This window comes from Lissotriton helveticus, chromosome 2_1, assembly GCF_964261635.1.
Source record: "Lissotriton helveticus chromosome 2_1, aLisHel1.1, whole genome shotgun sequence".
Lineage (NCBI taxonomy): Eukaryota > Metazoa > Chordata > Amphibia > Caudata > Salamandridae > Lissotriton > Lissotriton helveticus.
In genome coordinates, this window is record NC_136059.1 from 569,748,161 (window position 1) to 569,773,842 (window position 25,682).

The 25,682-nt window shown below is 47.0% G+C and overlaps 1 protein-coding gene across 5 annotated transcripts in view; it reads right to left on the reverse strand.

The window, feature by feature from the left end:
- The window catches only part of ANKRD31 (ankyrin repeat domain 31), a 2,265,957-nt gene that overhangs the window by 1,490,949 nt on the left and 749,326 nt on the right, over nucleotides 1-25,682 (reverse strand). For all 5 annotated transcript variants that reach the window (XM_078675241.1, XM_078675243.1, XM_078675240.1 and 2 more), the window contains one exon: nucleotides 8,225-8,369. In XM_078675241.1, coding sequence (XP_078531367.1) covers nucleotides 8,225-8,369 — 145 coding nt within the window. The remainder of the gene's footprint in view (nucleotides 1-8,224; nucleotides 8,370-25,682) is intronic.

The following is a 25,682-nucleotide window of genomic DNA, read 5'->3' on the forward strand; positions in this document are numbered from 1 at the left end:
GATGTAATATGTGACATCATCAGCAGTGGATTGCGGGCGCGCGAGTTATAGTGAGTCCAACTAACTATAACGTGGGAATTTCAATGGTTTTGTATGAGTAAAATGTTCAGCTAACTATAACTGGTGTGAAACCTATGGTTTTTTCAGTGAATTTCAAAGGTTTTTTAAATGCTAATTCCTAACTATAACGAGTGTGAAACCTATGGTTTTTTCAGTGAATTTCAAAGGTTTTTTAAATGCTAATTCCCAACTATAACGATTGTGAAACCTATGGTTTTTTCAGTGATATATATATATATATATATATATTCAAAAAGAAGAAAAAACCTGAGGAAAAGCTAATTCCAAAGAGTTGGGAGGAAAAGTGGAGAGTGTCTAGCACTATGTGCGGTAGACAAATCTGAGGGACTATAGCTTCTATCAAGAAGGTTCTACAGGGTGATGTCATCTGATTGGTTGTTTTCTAAGTTTGGTACTTTTTTAAATAGGGACTCAGATAAGTTAGTAAATAATGAGGTCTTAGGCCTTTAAGTCCTATGTCTATTGTAACATTACTTTTTTAAATGTACCGGGGACTCCCATCTCGACGTCGGGGAATTATTCAAGCACGTGAATCTATGAAAGTTCCAATACTGGAGTAACCATGATTGGCTCATTTAGGGCTGCAACTACCCAGGTGTCAAAGGACCTGATAGGGGCCACACCTGTGGACCAGCTGGTCCCTGAGCAGATGCAAGTAACATTGCCATCTCTGTACTACTGATCTTCTGGTAACTGCAAAGAAGAAAATTAGTGGGTGAGCCGTCAAATGCAACCCTGCAACCTGATTGAAGGAACTTTACCAAAGCTTGCTGGTGCTCCCCCGCGCTTTCAAGACTGTGTGGGTGTGCCTTCCAAGCACCGAATGGCCTGGACACACTGCTGCAAAAATAACTGTTACTGCGAAAGGGTAAGATAATTGGGACTGAGCGTTCACAAAAAGGGTGATTGAAGTGCACCTGTGATGTAATCACACTGCTCCAGTTTACCCCTAGAGACAGAGGGGACAGTGGAGACAGAGAGGGAGCGTGGTGGGTGCAGCATCTGCCAACAGAGCGCACAGAGACACAAACTTGTTCTAATTATTGTAGCAAGCATGTACTACTGAGTGCCACAATATGATTAAAATATTTTCTTTCTTGTAAAGATAAGAACCGGGCTGGAAATTCACTTTAATGGGTCTGTGGATTGATTGTTGAGCTCTGAGCCTGAGAACCACCATACTATCTCCTGGAGAAGCCTGGGAATGTATACCATTACTTTCCTGATAGCCAAGTGCGGAAAGATGTGCACTTGGCCTAGTTTGCAGAGGCACAGTTGGACAGGACGCAGCTGCATATATCCTCAATCACCTAAGGCCCCATGGCCCTCGAAATAATGTATGACATTTTAAATATAATCTTATTTCTTTTTTAAATAGTATATAGATTAGATGTTATGTGAGTAATATATGTGTTAAGTGCTATGAAAACAAGTTACTTACCTGTAACTTCAGTTATCCAGTATTGGTATCTTTCATAGATTCACATGCCTGAATCATTCCCCGTCGTCAAGGCGGGAGTCCCACGGTAAATAAAAAAGCAGTGCCAAAGCACTTTATAGTAGTAGTAGGCCCTAGAACTAGGCCTGAGGCCTACATTATAGTAGCCTATCTACATCATTATGTCAAAAAGACCAAAGTCTTTGCTCCAACCAATCAGCTCACAGCACCCTCTAGAACCCTCTCTGCAGAGCCAGTTCTCCTCAGATTTTCGTAGCACAAGTGGGAAAAAGTATCCCAACCTCAGAGAACTGCCTCTCCGGGGAGGAGGGTGGGTGCATGTGAATCTATGAAAGATACCAATACTGGATAACTGAAGTTACAGGTAAGTAACTTGTTTTCTTATCCAGTATTGGGGTATCTTTCATAGATTCACATGCCTGAATCAGAATAGCAAGCAGTAAAACCAGGCAAAGTCGTTTGCGGATGGTGGGAGACTTACTATATTGCACCCCCATGAATGTACCGCTAACAACCAACAATTGCTTAGAAATTGGTCTATTAACAACCTTACTGAAAAACCAACATAGAAGTAATGCAATTTCCTACAAAAAAAAGGAACATTAGTAGCATATAAACCTACTCCATGACAACATATGTCTGCATATATAAACAACAATTTGAACTTATATACTTTAAGAAGAAACCAATGTTTGTACCTGAATGTATTCCTATGGAAACAGGTGGCGTAACACAGCTTGGCCCACTGCCGCATCATTCTGATTTGCTGATTGTAGGCAGTAGTGTCTTGTAAACGTGTGGACATTCTTCCATGTCGCAGCACGGCAAATGTTCTCAAGCGTCACTCCTGCAAACAAAGCTGCAGACGCTGCCACAGCTCTTGTGGAATGAGATCGAACAGACCTTGTCAATGGTTGGTTAGCCTTGATGTGACAGAACTGGATGGCAGAGGCTATCCATCTGGAAATCGTAGCTTTTGTGACCGCCTTACCCAATGTAGTCTGGCCATAAGCCACAAACAGTTGATCTGATTTTCTTACAGTCTTGGTTCTCTGAAGGTAGAACTTTAAGCATCTTTTGATGTCTAAAGAATGTAATGTTCTCTCCGCTGGGGTTGACGGATTTGGAAAGAAAACCCTCAGCTTGATTGGCTCATTTAGATGAAATTAAGAAGGCACCTTTGGTATGAATGTTGGATTCGTCTGCAAGGTGACATAGTCTTGGGAAAAATGCATAAAGGGTTCCTTTATAGTGAATGCCTGAATTTCTCCCACTCTTCTGGCGGAAGTTAGGGCTAACAACAAAGCAACCTTCCATGTCAAGAATTTTAAGTCAGCTTTATGAATGGGTTCGAACGGGTGCTTCATCAGCTGTGAGAGAACTGTATTGAGCTCCCATTCTGGTGGTGAAGACTTTACTGGAGGATAAGCCCGGAAAAGACCCCTCATGAATTGCTTAATGAGCGATGAAGAGCAGAGTGATTGAGTGTCAGCCATCTTCCTGTACCTGGATAAAGCCGCCAAGTGGACCTTCATTGAAGAAAAAGAAAGACCTGATTGCGCCAAATGCAATAAATAGGGTAGTATTTTTTCTGCTGGCGCTTTTATAGGATGTAAACTGTTTGAAATGCACCAAGCACAGAAGCGCTTTCATTTGAGACGATACGTTTTTAATGTACTCTGGGCTCTCTAATTCTTTAGAATGTCTCGGCAGTCCTGAGGAATTTGCAGATGCTGAAATTCTAGGAAATTAGGAGCCATGCATGCAATTTCAGCGACTGAGGGTCCGGGTGCAGAATCTGGCCCTCGTTGCGTGATAGTAACGTTGGGGTTACCAACAGCTTGATCGGTGGCTCCTGTGAGAGAAGCATGAGCTCCTGAAACCAATACTGGCGAGACCACCTGGGAGCAATCAGCAGAAGGCGGCAACTCTCCAATTTCATTTTGTGCACCACTCGTGGAATCAAAGGGATCGGAGGAAAGGGGTAAACATAACTCCCTGACCATCGCATGGACAGGGCATTCCCCCTTGATCCCGGTTGAGGCTACCTGCTGGCGAAGTACCGGCAATTTCTTTTTCTGTTGGGTTGCAAACAAATCCAACATTGGCTTGCCCCATCTCTGAAACACCTTGTTCAATTGGTTGTTGTTCAGTTCCCACTCGTGGCAATCTGACGAGGATCTGCTCAGTTTGTCTGCTAAGGTGTTGTACAGACCCCTGACGTGTTCTGCCTTGAGAGTTATGTTGTGAATCGTCAACCATTGCCACAACTCTTGGGCTTCCCTGGACAATGTTGCCGACCTCATTCCCCCTTGCTTGTTTATATAAAACATGCTGGTGGTGTTGTCCGTTCTGACCAGAACTGCGGATCCTGCGATCCTGGGGAGAAATGCTTGAAGAGAAAGAAATATGGCTTTCAACTCTAGACTGTTGATATGGCATTTTCTCTGCTGTTGAGACCATTTTCCCTGCACCTGTAAGTCCTGGAGATGACCTCCCCAGCCCTCCATGGATGCATCTGTCGTCAGAACGAAATCCGGAGGAGCTTGCAAGAAAGTGAGCCCCTGTTCCAGATTGCTCAGTCTTGTCCACCATTGAAGGGCATGCACCATCCTGTCGGTGACTGTGATGATGTCCTCGAAAGAGCCTGCCGCTTGTCGCCATTGAAGATGTAGCTCTTCCTGCAAAGGACGCATCTTTAGACGTGCTAATGGAATGAGATTGATGGCCGAAGAGCACATTCCCAGAAGTGATGCAAATAGGCGAACTGAAAGTGACTTTTTTCTTGACAGTTTTGTTGCCAAGGCTTGCAGTCGGAGTTGTCTCTCTCGAGATAAGAATGCATGCGCATTCTATTGTGTCTAGACAAGCCCCTAGGAACAACAGGTTCTGTTTCGGAATCAATTGAGATTTGCTCTTGTTGATTGTAAGGCCTAGCGATGCAAAGAGATTGCGGCATAACGTAATGTCAGATTTTACTTTGGCCTTCGATGGACCTTTGACTAGCCAGTCGTCCAAATACGGGAAGACCTGCACCTTTGCTGGTCGAAGAGCTGCTGCTACAGGAGCCAATCGTGAAAATCCTTGGGGCCGACTTGAGGCCAAATGGGAGGACCTTGAACTGATAATGGGCGCCAGCCACAGTGAAACTGAGGTATTTTCGAGGTTTTGGGTGAATTGGGATGTGGAAGTATGCATCTTCCATGTCCAAGGAAGCCATGTAATCTCCTTCGTTGATGCAGTTGAGAATGTCTGAGAGAGTGACCATTCGAAATCCCTGCTTCTTGAGATATCTGTTCAGATTGCGCAGATCTAGGATCGGTCGCCATTCCCCTGATTTCTTTTTTATGAGGAAAAAACGGGAATAGAAACCCATCCTCCTCTGATGGATTGGGACCTTCTCTACAGTGTTCTTGAGAAGCATTGCTTGAACCCCCTTGATCAGTAAGTGAAGACGAGGGGGAGGGGGACCCCTGGGCGGAGTTGTTGGAGGTTTGGTAATGAACTCCAGGGTGTGACCATGTTGGACTAGGTCCAGCACCCACTGATTTGTTGTTATCTGATGCCATTGGTGTTGGAAGGCAGATATCTTCGCGCCCACGGGAAAATAAGGGATTGAAGGTGGCGCCCAATTGATCTCACTGTTTCTTGTGATTGTCTCGCCCCTGATTGTTCGCGCGCCTTCTTCCTCCTTGGTGAGAGAAACCAGCCGATCCTGACTGGCGATACGAAGACTGATAGTTCTGGCGGTATTGCTGTTGATATTGCCTGCCTTGTTGATAGTAATTGCCTCTGGACGAATATCCGCGTCCTCTCGCTCCTCTGAACGATCCTCTCTTGTACTGCAATGACCCCAGCGATTTTGCAGTATCTGTTTTAAATGCTTGGAGTGCTTCGTCTACATGTTTCCCAAAAAGGGACTCTCCATCATAAGCCATGTCCAGCACTTTCAATTGGACCTCTGGACAAAAGGTAGTGGCCTTCAACCACCCTTGACGTCTCAAAACAGCCGCTCATGCCAACTGTCTGAAATTTGTGTTTGCAATATCCAATGCGCAGTCGATGGACTCCGCAGCTGCGCGCTCTCCTTCCATTAGTATTTTCCGTGCTTCCTGCCTCTTATCTTCTGGAATGAGTTCCATGAAGACAGCCATTTCTGACCACATTTGGTGAGCTCATAGCTCCTGCATTTACTGCGAGCCGTTCCAGCCCCGAGAGCCCTAATCGCCCTCCACTGCCCTGCTATATTCAGGCGCCTCCTCGCTGATCGGACTAACTGCTAATCATTCACGATCAGCCGCCGATTCCTGAGCAACGGCCCGGATTCTAATCATTCACGCTTCTCCGGTTACGTGATTAACACTGTCCTCATCGACAACCCTGTCCTGATGACGATCCCGACTCACGGGGATCGAAACGCCGTCGACATTACAGCATAATTATATGGCGCATTTTACGTTTTGTGCTCCTGTAAAATGTATTTAATCATGTTTTAAGTGACTGCAACTTGACCTGGTGGAGCCATCACTGTATTATTCTTTGTCACTATGCGTCGTTCACGCTGTTCACCTTAGCACTTGCACTTTCACCATCACCAATTGTACATATCACTACTCACCAAGTGCCTTCGGGTTGTCACATGATTTGCTCTGTACAGTGCTGTTTAACTGTATTGCCATGTGAAAGACCCTTCTTCTAATTGGTGAATAATAAGCTTTTAAAACTTTTCGAGACTCCTTGTTGCTTGTTGATGTAATGCGGATTGCATACATTGTTTAACTGCCCTCTATTGATACCTGTTGGGAATTGTTTTTTGTTTATACTACATACCCATCCCAACGCGGTCTATGGGTTTACTCCTGTTGTTCCTACACGTTCTACCGAATGAGGCACTAAAATGTCCTCCTGAAAATAATGTTCAGTATAAGTGTCATCTTCATCATCATCTTGACACTTGATGACAAGATCAGATGGGTGACGCGCCACACCAAAAGCTCCTTCATTATCATCATCCTCAAAAAAGTGGCGACATGTAAGAACCTTGTTGCCTCTTGTAAGAGACGAGTTGAAAGTTCTTAGTTGAAACTGGTGTACAAAAAACCTGATTCCCAGCCATCGGCTTCACTAAAGCTGAATCCATCATCTTTGATGGCACCGGTGACAAAGGTGCAGTTGTCTGCTGAAAAGATGTCGTCGTCGACGGGATTATCGTCGACGAGGTCGACGACGGAGGACACTTCGTCAATGGAATTGCCGTCCACGGGACAATCGTCAACGGGCTGGTCGTCGACGGGCTCCTCGTAGACGGGACAGCCGTCGAAGGTGTCATCGTCGATACTTTCTTCGTCGACGAGATGGTCGTCGACGTTGGCGTTGATGACTTCGTCGACGAGCTCTTTTTAGATGGCGAAGGCTTCGTTGACGCTGAGGTCTTCGTCGATGAGTCGTCTACGGGAGTTCTTTTGGCCACAATACAAATCTTCGTAGACACAATAGGTGAAGTGATAGATGAAGTGGAGATCATAGCCGTAGAAAAGGAAGTTGAAGTAGAAACAGTAGTCACTGGTGAGGAGACAGAAGAACTCTTACTCACGGTTTTATTAGAGGAAACGTTGGTGGCTGAGGCTCCAGAGACTCTGTGAAGAGCCTGAAGTAGAGTTTTTCGCATGTTTTCTCCCCTCACTTTTCTTATCCTCCTGTGACCTTGACCTCTTACTAGAAGTAGAGGCTTTGTCATCATCATCGGTGGAAGAGGATTTTAGCCACAAAAGGACTCTGGCCTCCCTATCCCTTAAGGTCTTAGAAGGGAAGGTGCGGCAGATCTTACAATTTTTTGCCTCATGCTTGGGATAAAGGCAATAAATACAGTCCTTGTGCTGGTCATCCACATGGACCCTTTTCTTCTCGCAGGTTCTGCAAGGTCTAAACAAGGCCTTCTTGTCAGACATCCTGAAGCTCTGAGGAAAAAACTGAGTCAAGACTCAGGGAGACTCCCTTCCACACGACGTGCGGTGAAAATCTGAGGAGAACTGGCTCTGCAGAGAGGGTTCTAGAGGGTGCTGTGAGCTGATTGGTTGGAGCAAAGACTTTGGTCTTATTGACATAATGATGTAGATAGGCTACTATAATGTAGGCCTCAGGCCTAGTTCTAAGGCCTACTACTACTACAAAGTGCTTTGGCACTGCTTTTTTATTTACCGTGGGACTCCCGCCTTGACGACGGGGAATGATTCAGGCATGTGAATCTATGAAAGATACCCCAATACTGGATAAAGACTGTTTCCACCACAATAACTTCTAAGAGTAAGCTTTGACTGTTTGACCTCAATGCCCCCTGAAAGTCAATGACTAACTTGAAGATACTTGCCAATTAAGTAAGCTTGCAGTAGTGTCTGGGTTCTGTGATTCATGTAGCTACAGTACTTGCAGTGAAGCTGGTTTAGATATCATTGAGTTAAACATGCCCCAGAAAACAGACCTGATGGTGAGAATGGCTTAAATATTTACATTAAATATAGCCTCCACATTCAAAATACATTTAACAGAGTCGTTTATGTCTATAATGGCTGTGCTACTCTGGTTGGGCAGCTTTTAAATGGTGGACTACATATGCATTGAGATATGCATGGGGCAGGGCCATGAGAAATTCAAAACCCAAATGTTAAAATTACATAAAATACAGACCTTCTAGTGTTTTTCGCTTTGATTTAGGCACATAGTGTAACAGCAAATTTTCCATGCGTTCATCGCCAGCTTCATCTAGAGCACACTTTCCATTTGCACCCTTTAATAATGGATCTGCTCCATACTGAAGAAGCAGCTCTGCCACCTGAAAGAGATTACATTTATATAAGAAAGATTAGTAAAATGGGGTAAGCACTAATCCCACACCAGTATTAATCAGTATTGAGCAAAAAAGGATGTTTTTTTCCAACACACAATATTTCTACAATTATCGCCTTACAATAAACAAAATAGCTATCTAGGCGTGCGGGTATCCACTAAGGATTACTCATTTAACTGATTCCCCTGCTTGTGTTGTGTGTAACATGGATTATAAATAAACATTTTTGAAGAGTTACCGCAGTATACCACAGCGTGAGACAGCCTATAAAATGATGATGCAGTGGTATTACACTCCAACATGCCTTCATACTATGTACCACACCACATTTGATCTTTGTTAGCGCTGTATTGCAACCCCTTGTGGTTTCCAACACATATGGGGGTCATGCTCGGCCATAACCATTTATTGAAGGAAATCCTTAGCCACATTAAGGGCGTGCGGGGCTTCCCCATATCGGCCTCATACGACACAGTTATTTTGGGAATCCGCCCCATAGAACTCGAACTCCTTGTCAGCTACATGCTGGGAGTGGCTAACCAACCTATTGCTCTTCTTTGGAAGCAACACTCAACCCTCAGTGGCTTTATGGTTCACATGTCGATGGCACGACATGGACATGGAACTTCTGTATCATAGACTTGCGCACTCAGATTCTAAATTTACACACACTTGGCAGCCTTTCCTTGATTATTTTACACTCCGAGAGTACACCTGCTTCTACCCCCCAAACTGAAAGCACTCCAACTCTTCAACGGAACTGTGCTTAGGTGGGTGAACTGAGACCTTGGCATGTGGAGTGCGCTTTTCACCCTCCATCCCTGCACACCCTGCTTCCCATCAACCAACCTTGTTTTACACACCTCTACCCCTCTTTAGGGACAGGGGGACCCCTGTAAGCAGGCTTTTTCTTTCCAGCTCTTTCGACCTATTATATTTTGTTGTCTCTGTTTATTGTTTTACATTAATTACAGGCTTATGCAATGACATTGGAAATGTTTGGTCATCTTGCTATCATATTGTTAGTTACATGGAATATAACATTGCATACTCCTTCGGTACCATAGAGTGACTATATTCCATTGCTTTTATGTATAAACCACGACTGCTATCAATATACTTATACGGTCTTAAGGTTTGACTGCTCTGTTGTTTTTCTATTTGAATAATTCTTTCAATAAAAAGATTTTTTTTTAAATAAAACAATTAAGAGAACCCTCACCAGCCAAAGTAGGGGGCATGCTTCATCCTACGGTTCTCTAGGGATGGGCTCCCTGATAAATCAGGGAGTATATATACACCCTCATGGCGCAAACAATTTTATATACAACACTCGTGGTAAAAGTTCAGTCTTCGATTGATTTTTTTTTCTCAGTCCTGCTCTTTACAAGTGCTTTATTTCATTCCATAATATTCTCCACAATAGCCAACACAAGTTTCGCCATAATCACGACTTTTGGGGCTCTGTATCAATGTTCTCAGTTGAAAGACGTTGATGCTCCAAGTTTCACAAAAACGAAAAATCCACCTATAAAAACACGTGCCACTGTAAGCCACACCCTACAGATATCACCAGTTCATTATTGTGTCCCAAAGTACTGCTCACCCTCTCACAGAATGGATTAACTTAATGTTGTAAAGATATAAATACCGAAAATTGGTCCCAACAATTCCTAACCCTTTGACTATGCAACCGTAGTGGCTACGCCAGCAGGTTACAGGCCGGCACAGGTATTAAGAGTCCGGGTCCAAGTTAAACCAAGCTCTGGCTTCTCCCTGTGTCGAGTACACAGCGGGTTCACATACCCACCACGTACTCACCACAGGGAGAAGCCAGAGGGTTTGGGTTAACTTGGACCCGACCTCTAATACCTGTAACGTAACCTGCCGCATAACTGCTACAGTTGCATAGTCAAACTGTTAGAAATTTTTGGGGACTACTTTTCGGAATGCAGATTCTAGCTCTAACCGGGGTCATCAGACATTTCACAGGCTTTTATCACTTAGGCTCCTGTGATATGGTTTTGTGCACACAGGTACCTGAATGTTCTAAATCAATACTTATCTATGTGGAAATGCTACATAAATAATTATAGTATTATTATACCATGGGCAATGAGGATAAGAAGCATTAGTTATTAGAAAAATGAAATCCCAATTTTTCAATTAGTCATATGACATGTTTGATTAACCTTCCAGTCACCCAATTAAATAAAGCAGATCCAGGTGTTTTTGTGGCACACCTCTTGGCCACCACTAGGTACCAATATATAACTGGCACAAATGGATCCCATCTGAAGCCCATGAAAGTATCTGCTATGTTAAATGTAGATAGCTTCACTGTGGCACCTAAAAGCATGTACAAATCAAAGGCATCATTTGAGCCTGGCCACTGTGAGAAGCTAGCTTAATATATGGTGCTTACTTATGTAAGTGCATCACCCTCCACTAATCCAGACAACCCTTATGGTGATTTTAATGGTCTTAGACAACCTTAGAAAGCTCTCTAAGTGGAAGCTGTGGAGAGCAGTCTAGAAGGAGTGTAAAGCGGCTTGTTTTACCAGTACTTAATCTTATAGTAGAGGTTAAGTGAAAACGAACCACACAGTGTACTTATAAAAAATATATATTATTAACACTCACTAACACAATGTATTATCTCCTACCCGGAGATACAACACAATACACACAATACTTTGTCAACAGAATTTGTAAATAGCACAGAATACACAGTGGTCCCCATGGAGAGAACAAACCATATACTAAAATAGTGGAATTCGACCACAACCTAAGTCGAGAATGGACCGAGAAGACGTAGAAGAGCCAGGGACCCAAGGAATCACTCAAACGTGAGTATCTAGGAACCCCACGGAGGTCGTGTGCTGAGTGGGAACACAACTGTGCGCTCAATGTTAGTCAATAGGTAAGTTGCGGTTACAATTTTAAAGGACACTTCCCAGTCGACAGCGAAGACACCCCGCGGAAGATGGAAGGTTGGAGAGTCACTCCACCCGTGAATACCATAGGGACCAGGGAAGCTGGGTGCGTAGGTGTGAAGTGATGTCGGAAACTGCCGTAGACCACAATGGAGGACTTCGGAAAAGATGCAGCTGGTGCAAAGGTGAAAGTCTCCGGTGGAACCCTAAGGTGGATTCAAGGTGAGAGGTAACTGCAAGCAGAGGGGACAGAGTCTATGCCACTAATATCAAAGATGGAGGAGAATTTACGGTGCCCTTTAAGTTGCAGCTGTATGGACCAGGCGATGCAGAGGAGGACCAGGAGCTGTGCATGAGCTGTCCCACATCAGACATCAAGAGCCAAGGAGTCAGTGTCTGGCAGGGCCACCAACAAGTCTTGGCAAAGGCAGCCAACGTAGTTGAAGAAAAAGGTGCAGTGTCGAGACCAGCAAGGTCCAAGTGACTCACTACAAGCAGGTAAGTCACAGCAGGCCAGAGCAAGCAGGGAGTCTACTGAAGCCAAAGAAGACCCTCAAGAGGACCCACGGACCGAAAACACAGGAGTTGCAAGAAGACCTTGAGCAGCTCACCAAAAGATGAATGCCCACAGTGCAGAGGATGCAGTCCAGGCACATATCTTGGCTGTAGGAGATACTTGGGGTAGGAGCTTCTTGGAGCCTGAAGATCTCTGGAGGAGAGAGTCAACAAGCCTTGACAATGGCAAGTCGTCGGGGTACACAGGGGTTCTGTTCCAGCAGTTCCGACAAGGGATACTGGCCTCAAACTCAGTATGAAGACAGTGCAGGCCTCGAGAGAGTTGCAGAACCACCATCTGGGTTGCTGAGCTTTTCGATGTCCGTGGGAACCCATGATCAGCAGACCGGTTAGCTGTGTTGCGGTGCCTGCAGATGCAGGGGAGTGACTCCTTCACTCCCAGGGAGATTCCTTTGGGTGCCTTGGATGTCCACAGGCCCTATGAAGAATCTATATGGAGCACAGGCACAGACGTTGCAGCAGACTTGCGGGAAGACGAGACAAGGAGTGGCAGGAGTCTTCCCAGTTGCAGTCTCGGTTCCCAAAGCGAAGTCCAGCTAGGTCCAGAGTGCCCAGATGGTCGACGTTGAAGTGGGATATGCTCTGAATCTTCTCCCACGACGAATCTAAGGACCCACCCACAGGTAAGCCCTTAAGTACCCTACAGAAAAGGTTGGAATGATTTAGTGGTCCCTACCAGAGAAGGGACTGGACAGTGGGGAGGATACACCCATGTCCTTTGTCCGGTTTCACGCCAGAGCGAGAGCCAACGGCTCCCTGAATTGGTTTGAACTGGAATATGCAAGCAGGGCAATAAATGTGTCCTTCAAGCAGTCTGAGTTGGGCTGGCAAGCGCCCCCACCCTGTCCCAATACACTAATTGCTGTCTGGGAAGTGGTCACACCTCCCTGTGACAGGATACCTTTTGTCCTGCCTCCCTCTGCTCAAGCTTGGCTCAGCAGCAGGAGGGCAGAATCGTGTCTCTGGTCGGCAGCAGCCATAGTTTGTTGTCCGGGTCAAGAAGACTAGTACTGTGAGCACTGAGGGCCTCCCAGAGGAGCTTTACAGTGCATGGAATCATACCTCCCACAACATTTAAGGTGTGGGGGTATGATTCTTACGGTGTGGGTGTATGACTTCAACATGTTTTATACCAAACACAACAGGGTTCGTTACAGCCAGTTTAGAGATGGTCATCATGTAGTGAGGCATGGTCACTATGTATCTTAATGGGTGATGCACTTACAACCAGGGAGAATGTTGGAGAGGTGTCCTACTCAAGCTGGGGCACCCTCACACTTAAATCCGAGCACACTGCCTTCAGGATTGAAAGGCCTGCCTTAGGGGTGACTTATAGGTTTTAGGTGCAGTGACCTCAGATATAAGGAAACTTATATCTGTCGTAAGTGCTGCTAGCACAGGCTTACACAGGCTGCAATAGCAGGTCTGTAGTCACAATTTGAGTGGTCTTTCAAGGGTGCCATATTACATGCTTCAGTCCGTGGGAGACCCCTGGTGTACCTATGCTCTGGGTACCTTGGTACATATACTAGGGACTTATCAGGGCTCCCAGTTAGCCAATCTGGAGTGTACCTAAGTATTCACCAAGTCCAATTTAAGAATGAAGCAGAGACTTGGATCCTGATTAGCAGGATCCCAGTCAAACTAGTCAGAAAAAAATAATGATACCAGCAAAAAGTGAAAATGACCATGAAAGCAGATCCAACTTTCCTACAGGCAGTATTAAAAGAGTAACCCTTCTCTGGAACCTGTAGATACCTTGTTCAAAATTAAACATTCCGGTGGAACAGGAAAGCGATGGTTAGTGGAGCTTTGACAGGCACTTCCTGCTGCCTATACTCACTAATACAATGCAATGGCCAAGTGGCTTTTCCAATCCCTGGGGGTGTATTTTACAATATCATTCACAGACATATGGTCTGACGTAAATACTGTCTTAAAAATCATTTATAAAAATATGCTTCCACTGGGAGGGGGTGGGGGGTATTACTGGAGAAGTGCTAGGCGGAACTTGTTAAACCACCAAGCGACAAGGATAAGTTATTTACCTGTAATCCTAGTTCTCTTCCAGGGGTATCCTCATCAAAGTCATAAGCACTGAATATTCCCGCCCACGTGCGGGACCCCGGAAACAATATAAAAATATATATGTAAAAACACATGTATCTCCAAATATATGTACACACATATATAATTTTTCTCACGTCAATGCAGCCCCAAAACCAAGGCTAGACAATGTAAACACTTCTATATGCACAGCAATTAGTAAGGAAACAAAAAACACATTAGGTCAAATAGCTCTTGAACTTTGTGTTTTAATGAGTAAAAACACTCAAAAATCCTGAAAATTGCTCCTAAAAGACAATGTTACCCATAGGCTGCATTGCAAAGTGATAACACAGAAACTGAAAGCATTTTTAGCTAAAACTGGCACCGTGCCTTTAAGGCAGCCATGACCCCAGGCTTCCCATCATGCCTCAGGGGTGACAGTTAGGTCAGTTGTTCTTTGCATAACCCTGAAGTCGGGCTAAATCACAAATCAGAGACGTATAGCTCTCATTTACCTGGAGAGGCGGGTGGGTTGCTTTTGACTTTGATGAGGATACCCCTGGAAGAGAACTAGGATTACAGGTAAGTAACTTATCCTTCTCTTCCACAGGATCCTCATCAACAGTCATAAGCACTGAATAGAATAGCAAGCCCATCAACCACCTGCAGGTAAATGAGAAGTACATGACCCAACCGAAAAAGACCAATTATAACAGCCCAAAACTTAGCTGTTAAACAGATTACGCAAGGAGGCCTGGCCTACCTGGGTATCTGCTCTCGTGTCAGAATCTAGACAGTAATGTCTGGTAAATGTATGGATGGACCTCCAGGTTGCCGCCTTACAGATCTCAGACATGGGTACATTATGGAGGAAAGCAGCAGTCGCAGCTCTACCTCTGATGGAATGTGCTTTGGGAGAAAACCCTAGGGTTTTCTGCGCCAACTGGTTAGCAAGTTTAATACACGAACCGATCCATCTTGAAATAGAACGTTCCGAGGCCGCATGACCTGTTCTGATCGATCCATAATTAATAAAAAGATGATGAGAGTGAAGAAAGGCCTTAGACCGTTTCAGGTCTAAGGAATGCAGAGCCCCTCAGCTGGAGTAGAGGGATTGGGAAAGAAAGTGGGCAGAGAAATGGTCTGATTTACATGAAAATCTGACACCACTTTCGGAAGAAAAGACGGATGTGTCCTTAGCACCACTCTATTCAAATGGAACACAGTATAGGGTTCAGAAGAACAGAGAGCTTGAATCTCGCTCACACTGCGAGATGACGTGATCGCCACCAAAAAAGCTGCTTTCCAGGAAAGATGCTGCAAAGTATCTTTATGAATGGGTTCAAAAGGAGGACCCATTAGCTTTAATAGCATCAGGTTCAACTCCCAGGGAGGAGAAGGAGGACGCACTGGAGGGTACATTTTCTTTAACCCTTGCAGGAAGTCCTTGACAGCTGGCAACTGGAAATAAGAGGTCTGAGAAGGAGACCGCCTGTAAGCTGTTATAGCAGCCAAGTGCACCTTAATAGAATTAAACTTTAAACCTGCTTTAGGCAGATATAACAAATAAGGAAGAACTGCTTCTTCCTGACTTTGAACAGGATTATGATCATTCTGTATACACCACATATAGAATCGCTTCCATTTGCATGCATAAGAATGTCTTGTGGAAGGACGTCTTGCCTCTTTCAGGATGGACATGCAGTCCTGCGGCAACCCTAGATGGCCTTATTGTATGACCTCAGGAGCCATGCTGCCAAGCTCAGTGACGGAAGGTTGGGATGGTGAATCCTCCCGTTCATCTTGGACAACAGGTCCGGCCTGCATGGTAGCCTCTTGTGGGGGGTCACTGACAGGTGAAGCAGGTCCGTGTACCACCATTGTCTCGGCCAGTCTGGGGCGATGAGGATCATCATTGTGCACGAGTATGTTAGCTTGCTCACCACCTTCGGGATCAACGGAAGGGGTGGAAAGGCGTACACAAATTCCCCTGACCAGTCGATCAAAAGAGCATTCCCTCTCAATCCTGGCCGGTAGAACCTTGAGGCGAAGTTTTGGCATTTGGTGTTTTGGTCGTCCGCGAACAGGTCTATGGTGGGACGACCCCAGGACTGAAAGATGTCTTCTACCACTGCGTCGTGGAGGACCCATTCTTCCATGTCGTCGAAATGACGGCATAGAGCGTCTGCGCTCACATTCTGCTCTCCTGGGAGGTGGACTGTTGTGATGGACAACTTGCGAGCCAGAAGCCAATGCCAGATCCGTTGTGCTTCCAACGACAGAGTTCGGGAGCGTGATCCCCCCTGCTTGTTCAAGTATTACATGGTGGTTATGTTGTTCGTTTTTACTAGTACTGAAGCTTCTTGAATCGAGGAAAGGAACGCTTTGAGAGCTAGGTGGACTGCTCTCAACTCTAGCAACTCTATGTACTTTCTTTGTGAGACCACAGACCCTGCACTTGTAGCTGACCCATGTGCGCTCCCTAGCCTAGCAGGGAAGCATCCGTGATCCGTGTTTGTACAGGGGGAGGTTGATGGAACAGAACTCCAACCTGCATTTGTTGCTTTTTGGTCCACCATGGAATGGAAGCTCGAGCTGCGTCTGAGAGAGTGGTCTGGTCGTCCCAGCGAGCTGATTGTTGGTCCCATTTGTCCTCCAGATCCTGCTGAATAGGACGCATCAGAAGTCTGGCATTCGGGACCAGGAAGATGCATGATGCCATCGACCCTAACAGGGAGGCAATCCTGCGCACTTTCTGAATCTTGCTGCGCAGGACCAGCTGACATTTCTGGATTATCGCACACTGTCTCTCCTCCGAAGGAAACACTTTTCCTACCTCGGAGTCTAGCAGAGCTCACAGGAAGTGAATCTTCTGTGTGGGCTGAGAGACGGATTTGCCGAAGTTAACATGTAGCCCTAGTCGCTGGCAGAGCTTGATACAAGTCCGGAATTGACTTCTTACGCTGTCTGGGGAAGGACCTTTCACCAGCCAATCGTCCAGGTATGGGTATACGAAGACCCCCCTGCAGTGTAGAGCGGCTGCTACCACTGCAACACACTTGGTGAACACCCTGGGAGCCGATTTCAACCCAAACGGCAGGACTTTGAACTGATAGTGGGAGGTCCCCAACCTGAACCGAAGAAATCTTCTGTGACTGGGGTGTATAGGGACATGAAAGTAAGCATCTTGCAGGTCCAGCGAACACATCCAATCTCCCCTCCTGAGATGTGGATATATTTGGTGAAGCGCTAACATGCAAAACCTTTCCTTTTTGACATGCCGATTGAGTGTTCGCAAGTGCAGAATGGGTCTGTATTCTGCCTATTGGCCCTTTTTTCTGACCAGAAAATATCGAGAGTACACCCCTTTTCCTCTTTGAGACTCTGACACTCTCTCGATGGCTGACTTCTCGAGGAGAGTGGCTACTTCTTTTTGCAGAAGGTGAAACTGATGAGTCGATGTTGCCATCGGGGGGACAGGTGGAGGCCGATGACTGAAACGAAGATTTTGCCACTCTTGCAAATGACCTGCAATGCTTCCCCCCAATGGAGTAGTCCACGGCACTGGGGGAAGGAAAGACTCATTGCTTTGACTGGGCTTTGCCGGTATTGTTGCACTGGCGTTGATTCCCTCCTCCTCTGGAATTACGCTTTCCTCTAACTGGGACTTTTGCTGTCCCTGCTGGCCTTGACTCTTCTGCCAGTGAGGGGTTTGAACCCGCTGTTTTGAAGAGCCCTTGTTGTAGGAGCGATATTTCTTTTTGAACTCCTTTTTCTTCTCAAGCCCTACCGCTTTGAGAGTGTCCAGCTCTGCCTTCATGCGCTGCATTTCTTCGTCCGTACTTGCTCCAAACAATGAAGTCCCTGAAAAGGGCAAGTTCAAAATCCGCGCCTGAGCTTCTGGTTTTAAAGCCGTGAGGCGCAACCAAGTCGATCTCCTTGCCGATATTCCATGGGAATACCCATGCGCCGCTAGGGTAGCTCCGTCTGCTGGGGCACTGATGACCTGATGGAGACTTGACTGCATTCCAAAATGAACTCCTCAAAATCCTTACGGTCTTCCTGAGGGATTTTGTCCACAAAACGCTGTAGAGAATCCCACAGGGACCTATCGTAACGCCCCAAAAGGGCTTCCGCGTTGGAAACTTTGAGAAAGGATGCAGAAGTACTAGACTCCTCTCCCCCACGAATCTTGTGTCTTGCTCTCTTTGTCCGGAGGTACAGTTGAGGAGGAGGAGACCGCACCGGACTTCTTCGCTGCTGCGATGATTACTGAGACCGGGGGCGGATCCGCTCTGAGAAACAGAGGGTCCTCCTCTGGAGATTGGCACTTCTTGAGGATCCTCGCCGGAGCCACCTGTATCGTTGCAAGCGTGAGGAATACCTCCATCACCGGCTCTATAATCCCAGGCACCAACGGCAACAGGGGTTTAGGTGCAGACCTGAGATGCAGTGTTTCAAAAAATCACTGAGGTTTTGATCTGCGGAGTTGTTAAGGGCACTCCTAGTTTCAGAGCCCCCGTACCCAGTATGTCCTGAAAGGTGAAGATATCATCGATCGGAGATATCCTTGAATGAGGGGAGTCCGTCAAAGTGGGCAAATAGTCTCTATGGGAGCGTGTCGGAGAAGAAGAGGTAGTTGGAGATCTTCATTCTCTCCTTCGTCTCCTGGATCTTGATCTGCGCCTGGAGCGTGACCTTTCTCTGGGACTCACCGGAGAGCGTGATCGTTCTCTAGGCCTAGAGACCGGCTGTTGCAGTCTAGACGCTGAGTCCTTGTCTGTAGCCCAGTGATGTAGTGGCCTATACCATCGTGGAGAGAGCCTGATGGCATGTGACTTCTGTACGGTATCCCTCACTGGGGAGCATGCAGGAGGTGTTACATCCTTTTGCCCATGCGGAGGATGCGCGGTAGAACGCCTTGATCCCTCGCTGCCTGATGTATAAATGACCACATCCGGTGACCCCTGATGGCGAACGGGAGATAAGCCTGACGAGGATGAAGACAGGCTCACAGGAGACGCCGGGGATCTTGAGCGACTGTGATAACCCCGATGCTCTGGTGTTCTCTTCCTCTTGGGAGAGTGTCTGATGCTCACTGGGGAGCCATGGTCACCTTCTGCAGCTGACACTGATCTTGAGGACCTCTGAGATCGAGTCCCATGACCTGAAGACGGAGCCGGCCGACTCGACGCCTTGGTTCCGTGCGCCACTACTGACTGAGGCTGTGCCGAGGAATGAAGAACTTGTGGAGACTGCGCTGGAGACCCATGTCTGGACGTCGAACGCCGGTGAGGTGACGTCGACGGAGGTCTTCTCGACGTCGAGCGCCGATGACTGGATGCCGACGGAGGGTGCTCTGATGGATGACTCGACGTCGAACGTCGATGTCCTGGCGACGACGGGGAATGCCTTGACGTCGAGCGTCGATGACAAGACGCCGACGAGGGTGCCTCGACGTCGACCGTCGATGACTGGACGGCGACGGAGGTGGTCTCGACGTCGAACGTCGATGAATAGGCGTCGACAGAGGCTTTAACGTCGAAGACTGGACTTGCAGCTTCGACGGTGTAGGTATCACATCGAGCTCCTATGCTCCAACAGCGACCTCTCTCTCGACGCAGCACGTCGCCCGGTTGACGTCAGCGGAGTTACCTTGACTCTCGACGCTGAAGTCTTCACCTTCGAGGGGAGTTGACTCGCCGTCGTCGTCGTTGGAACCTTCGACGCCGATCCCGACGCCGATGGAGAACAAGTCGGGACATCTCTCGACGTCGACTGTGTCCTCCGCTTTTTCTGTCTCTTTGGAGACCTACCTCTCTCAGAAAGTCCATAAATTCTGATTTTTTTCCCTGTCCTTGATAGTTCTGCTTGACAAGGACTTGCAGTGATCACAATTTCCTGCAGAATGAGAGTCAGGAAGACAGAGGATACACACAGGATGTGTATCTGTCCTAGCTTTCTTCTTCCCACAGGAAGGGCATGGGTCAAAAAGCGAAGGCATTTTGACAAAAAATTAACCTTTTTTGAACTAAAAAAAGGCAGCAATATCTCTCTAAGGCCAAAAGCCGTCGAGCGAAGACAAAAATTTAAGTAAATCACCAAGTATTTTTGACAGAAAGTCAAAAAAAGGTGGGAGCTGTTAAACCAGGGTCCTGACAGAAGGAGCCGGAAAGAACAACTGACCTAACTGTCACCACTGAGGCATGATGGGAAGCCTGGGGTCATGCCTGCCTTAAAGGCACGGTGCCAGTTTTAGCTGAAAATGCTTTCAGTTTCTGTGTTATCACTTTGCAATGCAGCCTATGGCTAACAATGTCTTTTATGAGCAATATTCAGGATTTGAGTGTTTTTACTCATTAAAACACAAAGTTCAAGAGCTATTTCACCTAATGTGTTTTTTGTTTCCTTACTAATTGCTTTGCATATAGAAGTGTTTACATTGTTTAGCCTTGGTTTTGGGGCTGCATTGACGTTAGAAAAATGATATATATGTGTACATATATTTGGAGCGAGATATATGTGTTTTTACATATATATTTTTATATTGTTTTCAGGGTCCCGCACATGGGCGGGAACATTCAGTGCTTATGACTATTGATGGGGATCCCCTGGAAGACAACTATTCTTTTCTCTCCCTTTACACCCTTGGAATGGTGCACGTGGCTCCCCGAACTCACCACGCCAGAGATGACTAAAGCACTCCACACCTTGGGAACAGACTCAATTGGCAACTTCTTTAAAGAAGGACAGGGGCGAGACTGGGAAGACCTGGTAGGGACTGACACCCCCAAACCCACCCTAACACTCTTTCACTACTTTAGAGCCCAAAATGTGCTACGTAAGACACTAGGGGATGACCTGCTGGAGCCTCTGGAGGTCCTCGCTTTTTCAGCCATGCTTCGAACAGACTCCCCATGCAGACGACGTCAAGGACCAATCAGGTGCTGTCGTGAAGCTTGACTCTTCAGCCACGCGGACCAGGAGGCGTTGAGGACGACCAGATGCTGGAGAGGAGCTGTCCCACGAAGGTTCTCGCAGATGGAGGGGTCGACCGCCAGATTGGAGTCAACAAGCCTTGGCAAAGGCAACCCACGCAGGATACAAAGAAGGCTTCTGATGCAGACCAGCAAGGTCAGAGGTGCCTCACCTTTGCAGGGAGGCAAGGGCCAGTCTGGAGCAACCAGACCAGCGAGTTGGTTTCAAAGGATTGTCGTCACAGAGGCTACTATCCAACGGGCCAGCAACCGGACAACGCGTCAAGCAGAACACAAGCAGAAGGGCCCCACGCAGAACTCGTGGAGTGTGGAGGGCTGATCTTCGGTGCAGGAGGAGCTCGGATTCGGGGCTTCTCAATCCCCAGTGCACAGCTTCGAGGGTATCTCAGGAGCTGCACAGTTAGCAAGTCGTGGACTTTTCAAGATGGCTGGTCCAACGTGTCTCGTCGCCTCCACGGATCTCAGCTATGCTGCAGACGTGAAGAGAGGGTCAGAGAGGTCTGGAAGTCTGGGTCTTGTCAGGCTCTGTGCTCAGGTCCCGGAGGGAACGCTGACAAAGCAAGCCGTTGATTTGCTGGATGGTGCCTGGTTGCCCAGGGTGGTCACTCCTTGGCCACAAGGGAGATTCTTCAGTCTTCAGCTTCAGCAGAATGTCGAAAGTCCAGAGTTTCGTTCAAGCTTCAGTTCAGGATCAAATCTAAAGTCTAGGGACACAGCTCCTACCTTTATACAGCTAAAAGGGGCTGGATTCGTTCCTAGGTCCCTCCTATGGGTGGGACCAGGAAGGGGGGTAGTTACACCCCCTTTCCTTTGTCCAGTTTCGCGCCAGAGCTGGGGCTGGAGTGCCCCAGCACCGGTTTGAACTGGACTATGCATGGAGCACCTAGTGTGCCCCAGGCAGTGTCTCATTCTATTCAGCCCTCCCTGTCCCAATACACAAAGTCCTGTCTGGGGTGGTGCTCACACCTCTCCAGGCAGGAAACCTATTGTCCAAACCTCCGTGACTGGAAGGACTCCCAGCAGCAGGAGGTCAGACTTGTGTCTGTGGCAGCAGCGTCCATTATGTGACACTGGGGCTCTGGTTAACTTTAACCGGGATTGTCAGCAACAACATGTCTTCTCCCTCTAGAAGGGTGGAATGCTACCCCCGTCGCCAGAATTGGCGAGGGGGTAGTATTCCAAAGCGTATGACACCTTACGCGACATGTTTAGAAAAAGCCAAACCAAAGTTCAACCGCGAGGATTATAATGCACTTAAGAGTATATGGTATGGCGATATCATAGAACAGCTATAAGGACATGGTTCCGAAAGCTGCAGACAGGCTCAGCTCATGCTAGAGCACCATCTCACACATAACCAAGCACTCGGCCTCCAGGATTGTTAAGGCCTGCCATAGGAGTGACTTATAGGTTACTGTGGGGCCGATTCACAGAACTAACTTAAGACAAAATCCTAAACTTACTACTTTTGGTATTCACAGAAGTTAGGATTTTGTCTTAAGATAGACTTAAGACAGACTTAAGACAGACTTAAGTTAGGATTTTGTCTTAAGTCTGTCTTAAGTCTGTCTTAAGACAAACTTAAGACAAAATCCTAACTTCTGTGAATACCAAAAGTAGTAAGTTTAGGATTTTGTCTTAAGTTAGTTCTGTGAATCGGGCCCTGTGTGTCTATATATACGGGTAGATATAGGAATACTATACCTAAGCAAGGGGTAATTACATAACCTTGCCCCAGCTGAGTGATCAGCCAGTTGTGTCAGTTTGAGTGGCCAGCCAGGGGTGGCATAATACATGCTGAAGCCCCTGGTAGGCCTTGGTTGCACCTATACCCTGAGTACCTAGGGTACACTTCTACAGGGGCTGATGAGGTGAACCAATTCCCAATTGTGGATGTACCTAGAGTACATGGTGTAAATTTAGAGAGAGTGCATCTGGGCTGTGGGTTTGATTAGCAGGCCCACAGCCACATCTAAGTCGAAAACCAGTAAAGCAAAAGCAAAAAGTGGGGGTGACCGTAGGAAGCAGACCCTACTCTCCTACACAACCTCCCCGCCCCCAAACGTAGGGACATTAAACTAACCTTGACCAGTTGAGTCTTCATGTTCTAAGTGGAAATATCGGGAGAGTCCATCTGCATTGGCATGGTCAGTCCCAGGTCTGTGTTCCACTGTAAAGTCCATCCCCTGTAGGGTAATGGACCACATAAGAATTTTGGGATTTTCACCCTTCATCTGATTTAACCATACGAGGGACTTGTGGTCTGTCTGAATCTTGAAGTGAGTGCCAAACAAGTATGGCCTCAGCTTCTTCAGGGCCCAAACCACAGCAAAGGCCTCCCTCTCTATAGCTGACCAATGTTTCTCTCTAGTGGTCAGCCTTCTGCTTATGAAAGCAATGGGCTGGTCTTGACCATCTATATTCAGTTGTGAAAGTACAGCTCCCACACCCAACTCAGAAGCATCTGTTTGGACTATGAACTCTTTGGAGTAATCTGGACTTTTCAGAATAGGTGCAGTACACATGGCCTGCTTCAGGTCATCAAATGCCTTTTGACAGCTAACTGTCCACTGAAATTTCTTTGGCATCTTATTGGAAGTGAGGTCATTCAGTGGTGTCACAATGGATCCATAGTTCTTCACAAACTTCCTGTAGTACCCAGACAGGCCCAAGAAAGCTCTGACCTGTGTCTGGGTGATTGGAGGAGTCCAGTCTCTGATGGTCTGGATCTTGCTCTCCAGTGGTTGAACCTGACCCCCACCTACCAGGTGGCCCAGGTACACAACCTTGCTCTGCCCTATCTGGCACTTTGTAGCCTTGATAGTGAGGCCTGCCTTTTGCAGAGCCTCTAAAACATTCCTTAAGTGGACCAGGTGATCCTCCCAGGTGGAGCTAAAGACAGCAATATCATCTAGATAAGCTGCACAATAGTCATCCAGTCCGGAGAGAACTTGATTCACCAACCTTTGGAAAGTGGCAGGTGCATTCTTCAAACCAAAGGGCATTACTACAAATTGATAATGTCCTCCTGGGGTCGAAAATGCTGTCTTGGCGTTTGCATCCTCAGCTAATCTGATTTGCCAGTAGGCTGCTGTCAGGTCAAATGTGCTCAAGAACTTGGCAGAAACCAATCTATCAATGATCTCATCTGCCCTGGGGATGGGGTGGGCATCTGTCCTAGTGACAGCATTGAGACCTCTGTAGTCCACACAAAACCTCGTCTCTCTCTAACCATCTTGGGTGTGAGGTTTTGGCACCAGGACTACTGGACTGGCCCAAGGGCTCTCTGAGGGCTCACTAACTCCCAGCTCCAACATCTTTTGGACCTCTGTCCTAATGCAGTCCCTGACATGGTCAGGTTGCCTGTAGATTTTACTCTTGACAGGCAGACTGTCACCAGTGTCCACCTCATGGGTGCACCAGCTTGTCTGACTTGGGGTCAGGGAAAACAGATGTCTGAAGAACTGAAGAACTTGTCTGCAGTCCTGTTGCTGATGTTCAGAGAGGCTGTCAGCAAAGACTACACCATCTACTGACCCATCATCAGGGTTCCGAGTAAGCAGGTCTGGGAGAGGCCCATGTCTACCCTGTCGACAAATGCTTTAAGTCTGTTGACATGAAGCACCCTGTGGGGGCTTCTGGGAGTCCCAAGGTCTACCAAGTAGGTGACATCTCCCTTCTGTTCAACTATTGTATGGGGTCCAGACCATTTGTCCTGGAGTGCTGCTGGGGCCACTGGCTCCAACACCCACACTTCCTGTCCTGGCTGGTACACAGTCAGCACAGCCTTTTGGTCATGCCAAGCTTTCTGAAGTTCTTGGCTGGCCTCAAGGTTTTTGGAAGCCTTCTCCATATATTCAGCCATCCTGGAGCAGAGACCAAGTACATAGTCCACTATGTCAAGTTTAGGCTTTTTGAGAGGTAACTCCCATCCTTCCTTCACAAGACATAGGGGTCCTCTTACAGGATGCCCAAACAAAAGCTCAAAAGGGCTGTAGCCAACCCCCTTTTGTGGGACCTCTCTGTAAGCAAACAGAAGGCAGGGTAAAACAATGTCTCATCTTCGCCTCAGCTTTTCAGGTAACCCTTTTATCATCCCGTTGAGGGTCTTGTTGAATCTTTCCACAAGCCCATTGCACTGTGGGTGATAGGGGGTGGTGAACTAATAGTTGACACCACACTCCTTCCACATTGCAGTCAAATATCCTGACATGAAGTTTGCACCTCTGTCAGAGACAACCTCCTTTGGAAACTCCACTCTGGAGAAAACTCCAAGTAGGGCCCTAGCCACAACAGGAGCTGTTGTGGTCCTCAGGGGAATAGCTTCTGGATACCTGGTGGCATGATCCACTACCACCAGTATAAATCTGTGCCCAGATGCTGTTTGGGGGTCCATTGGTCCTACAATGTCTATCCCCACTCTTTCAAAGTGTACCCCCACCACAGGTAGTGGTATGAGGGGGGCCTTTGTTGTGCCACCTGATTTGCCACTGGCTTGGCAGGTAACACAGGAGCGACAAAACTCCTTGGTATCTTCTGACATATGGGGCCAGTGAAAGTGAGGGACACGCCTGTCCCAAGTCTTGTTCTGGCCCAGGTGTCCTGCTAAGGGAATATCATGGGCCAAGGTAAGAAGGAAGCCCTTAAATTGCAGAGGTATAACCAACCTCCTGGAAGCACCAGGCTTGGGGTCTCTAGCCTCTGAATAAAGGAGCCCATCATCCCAATACACTTTATGG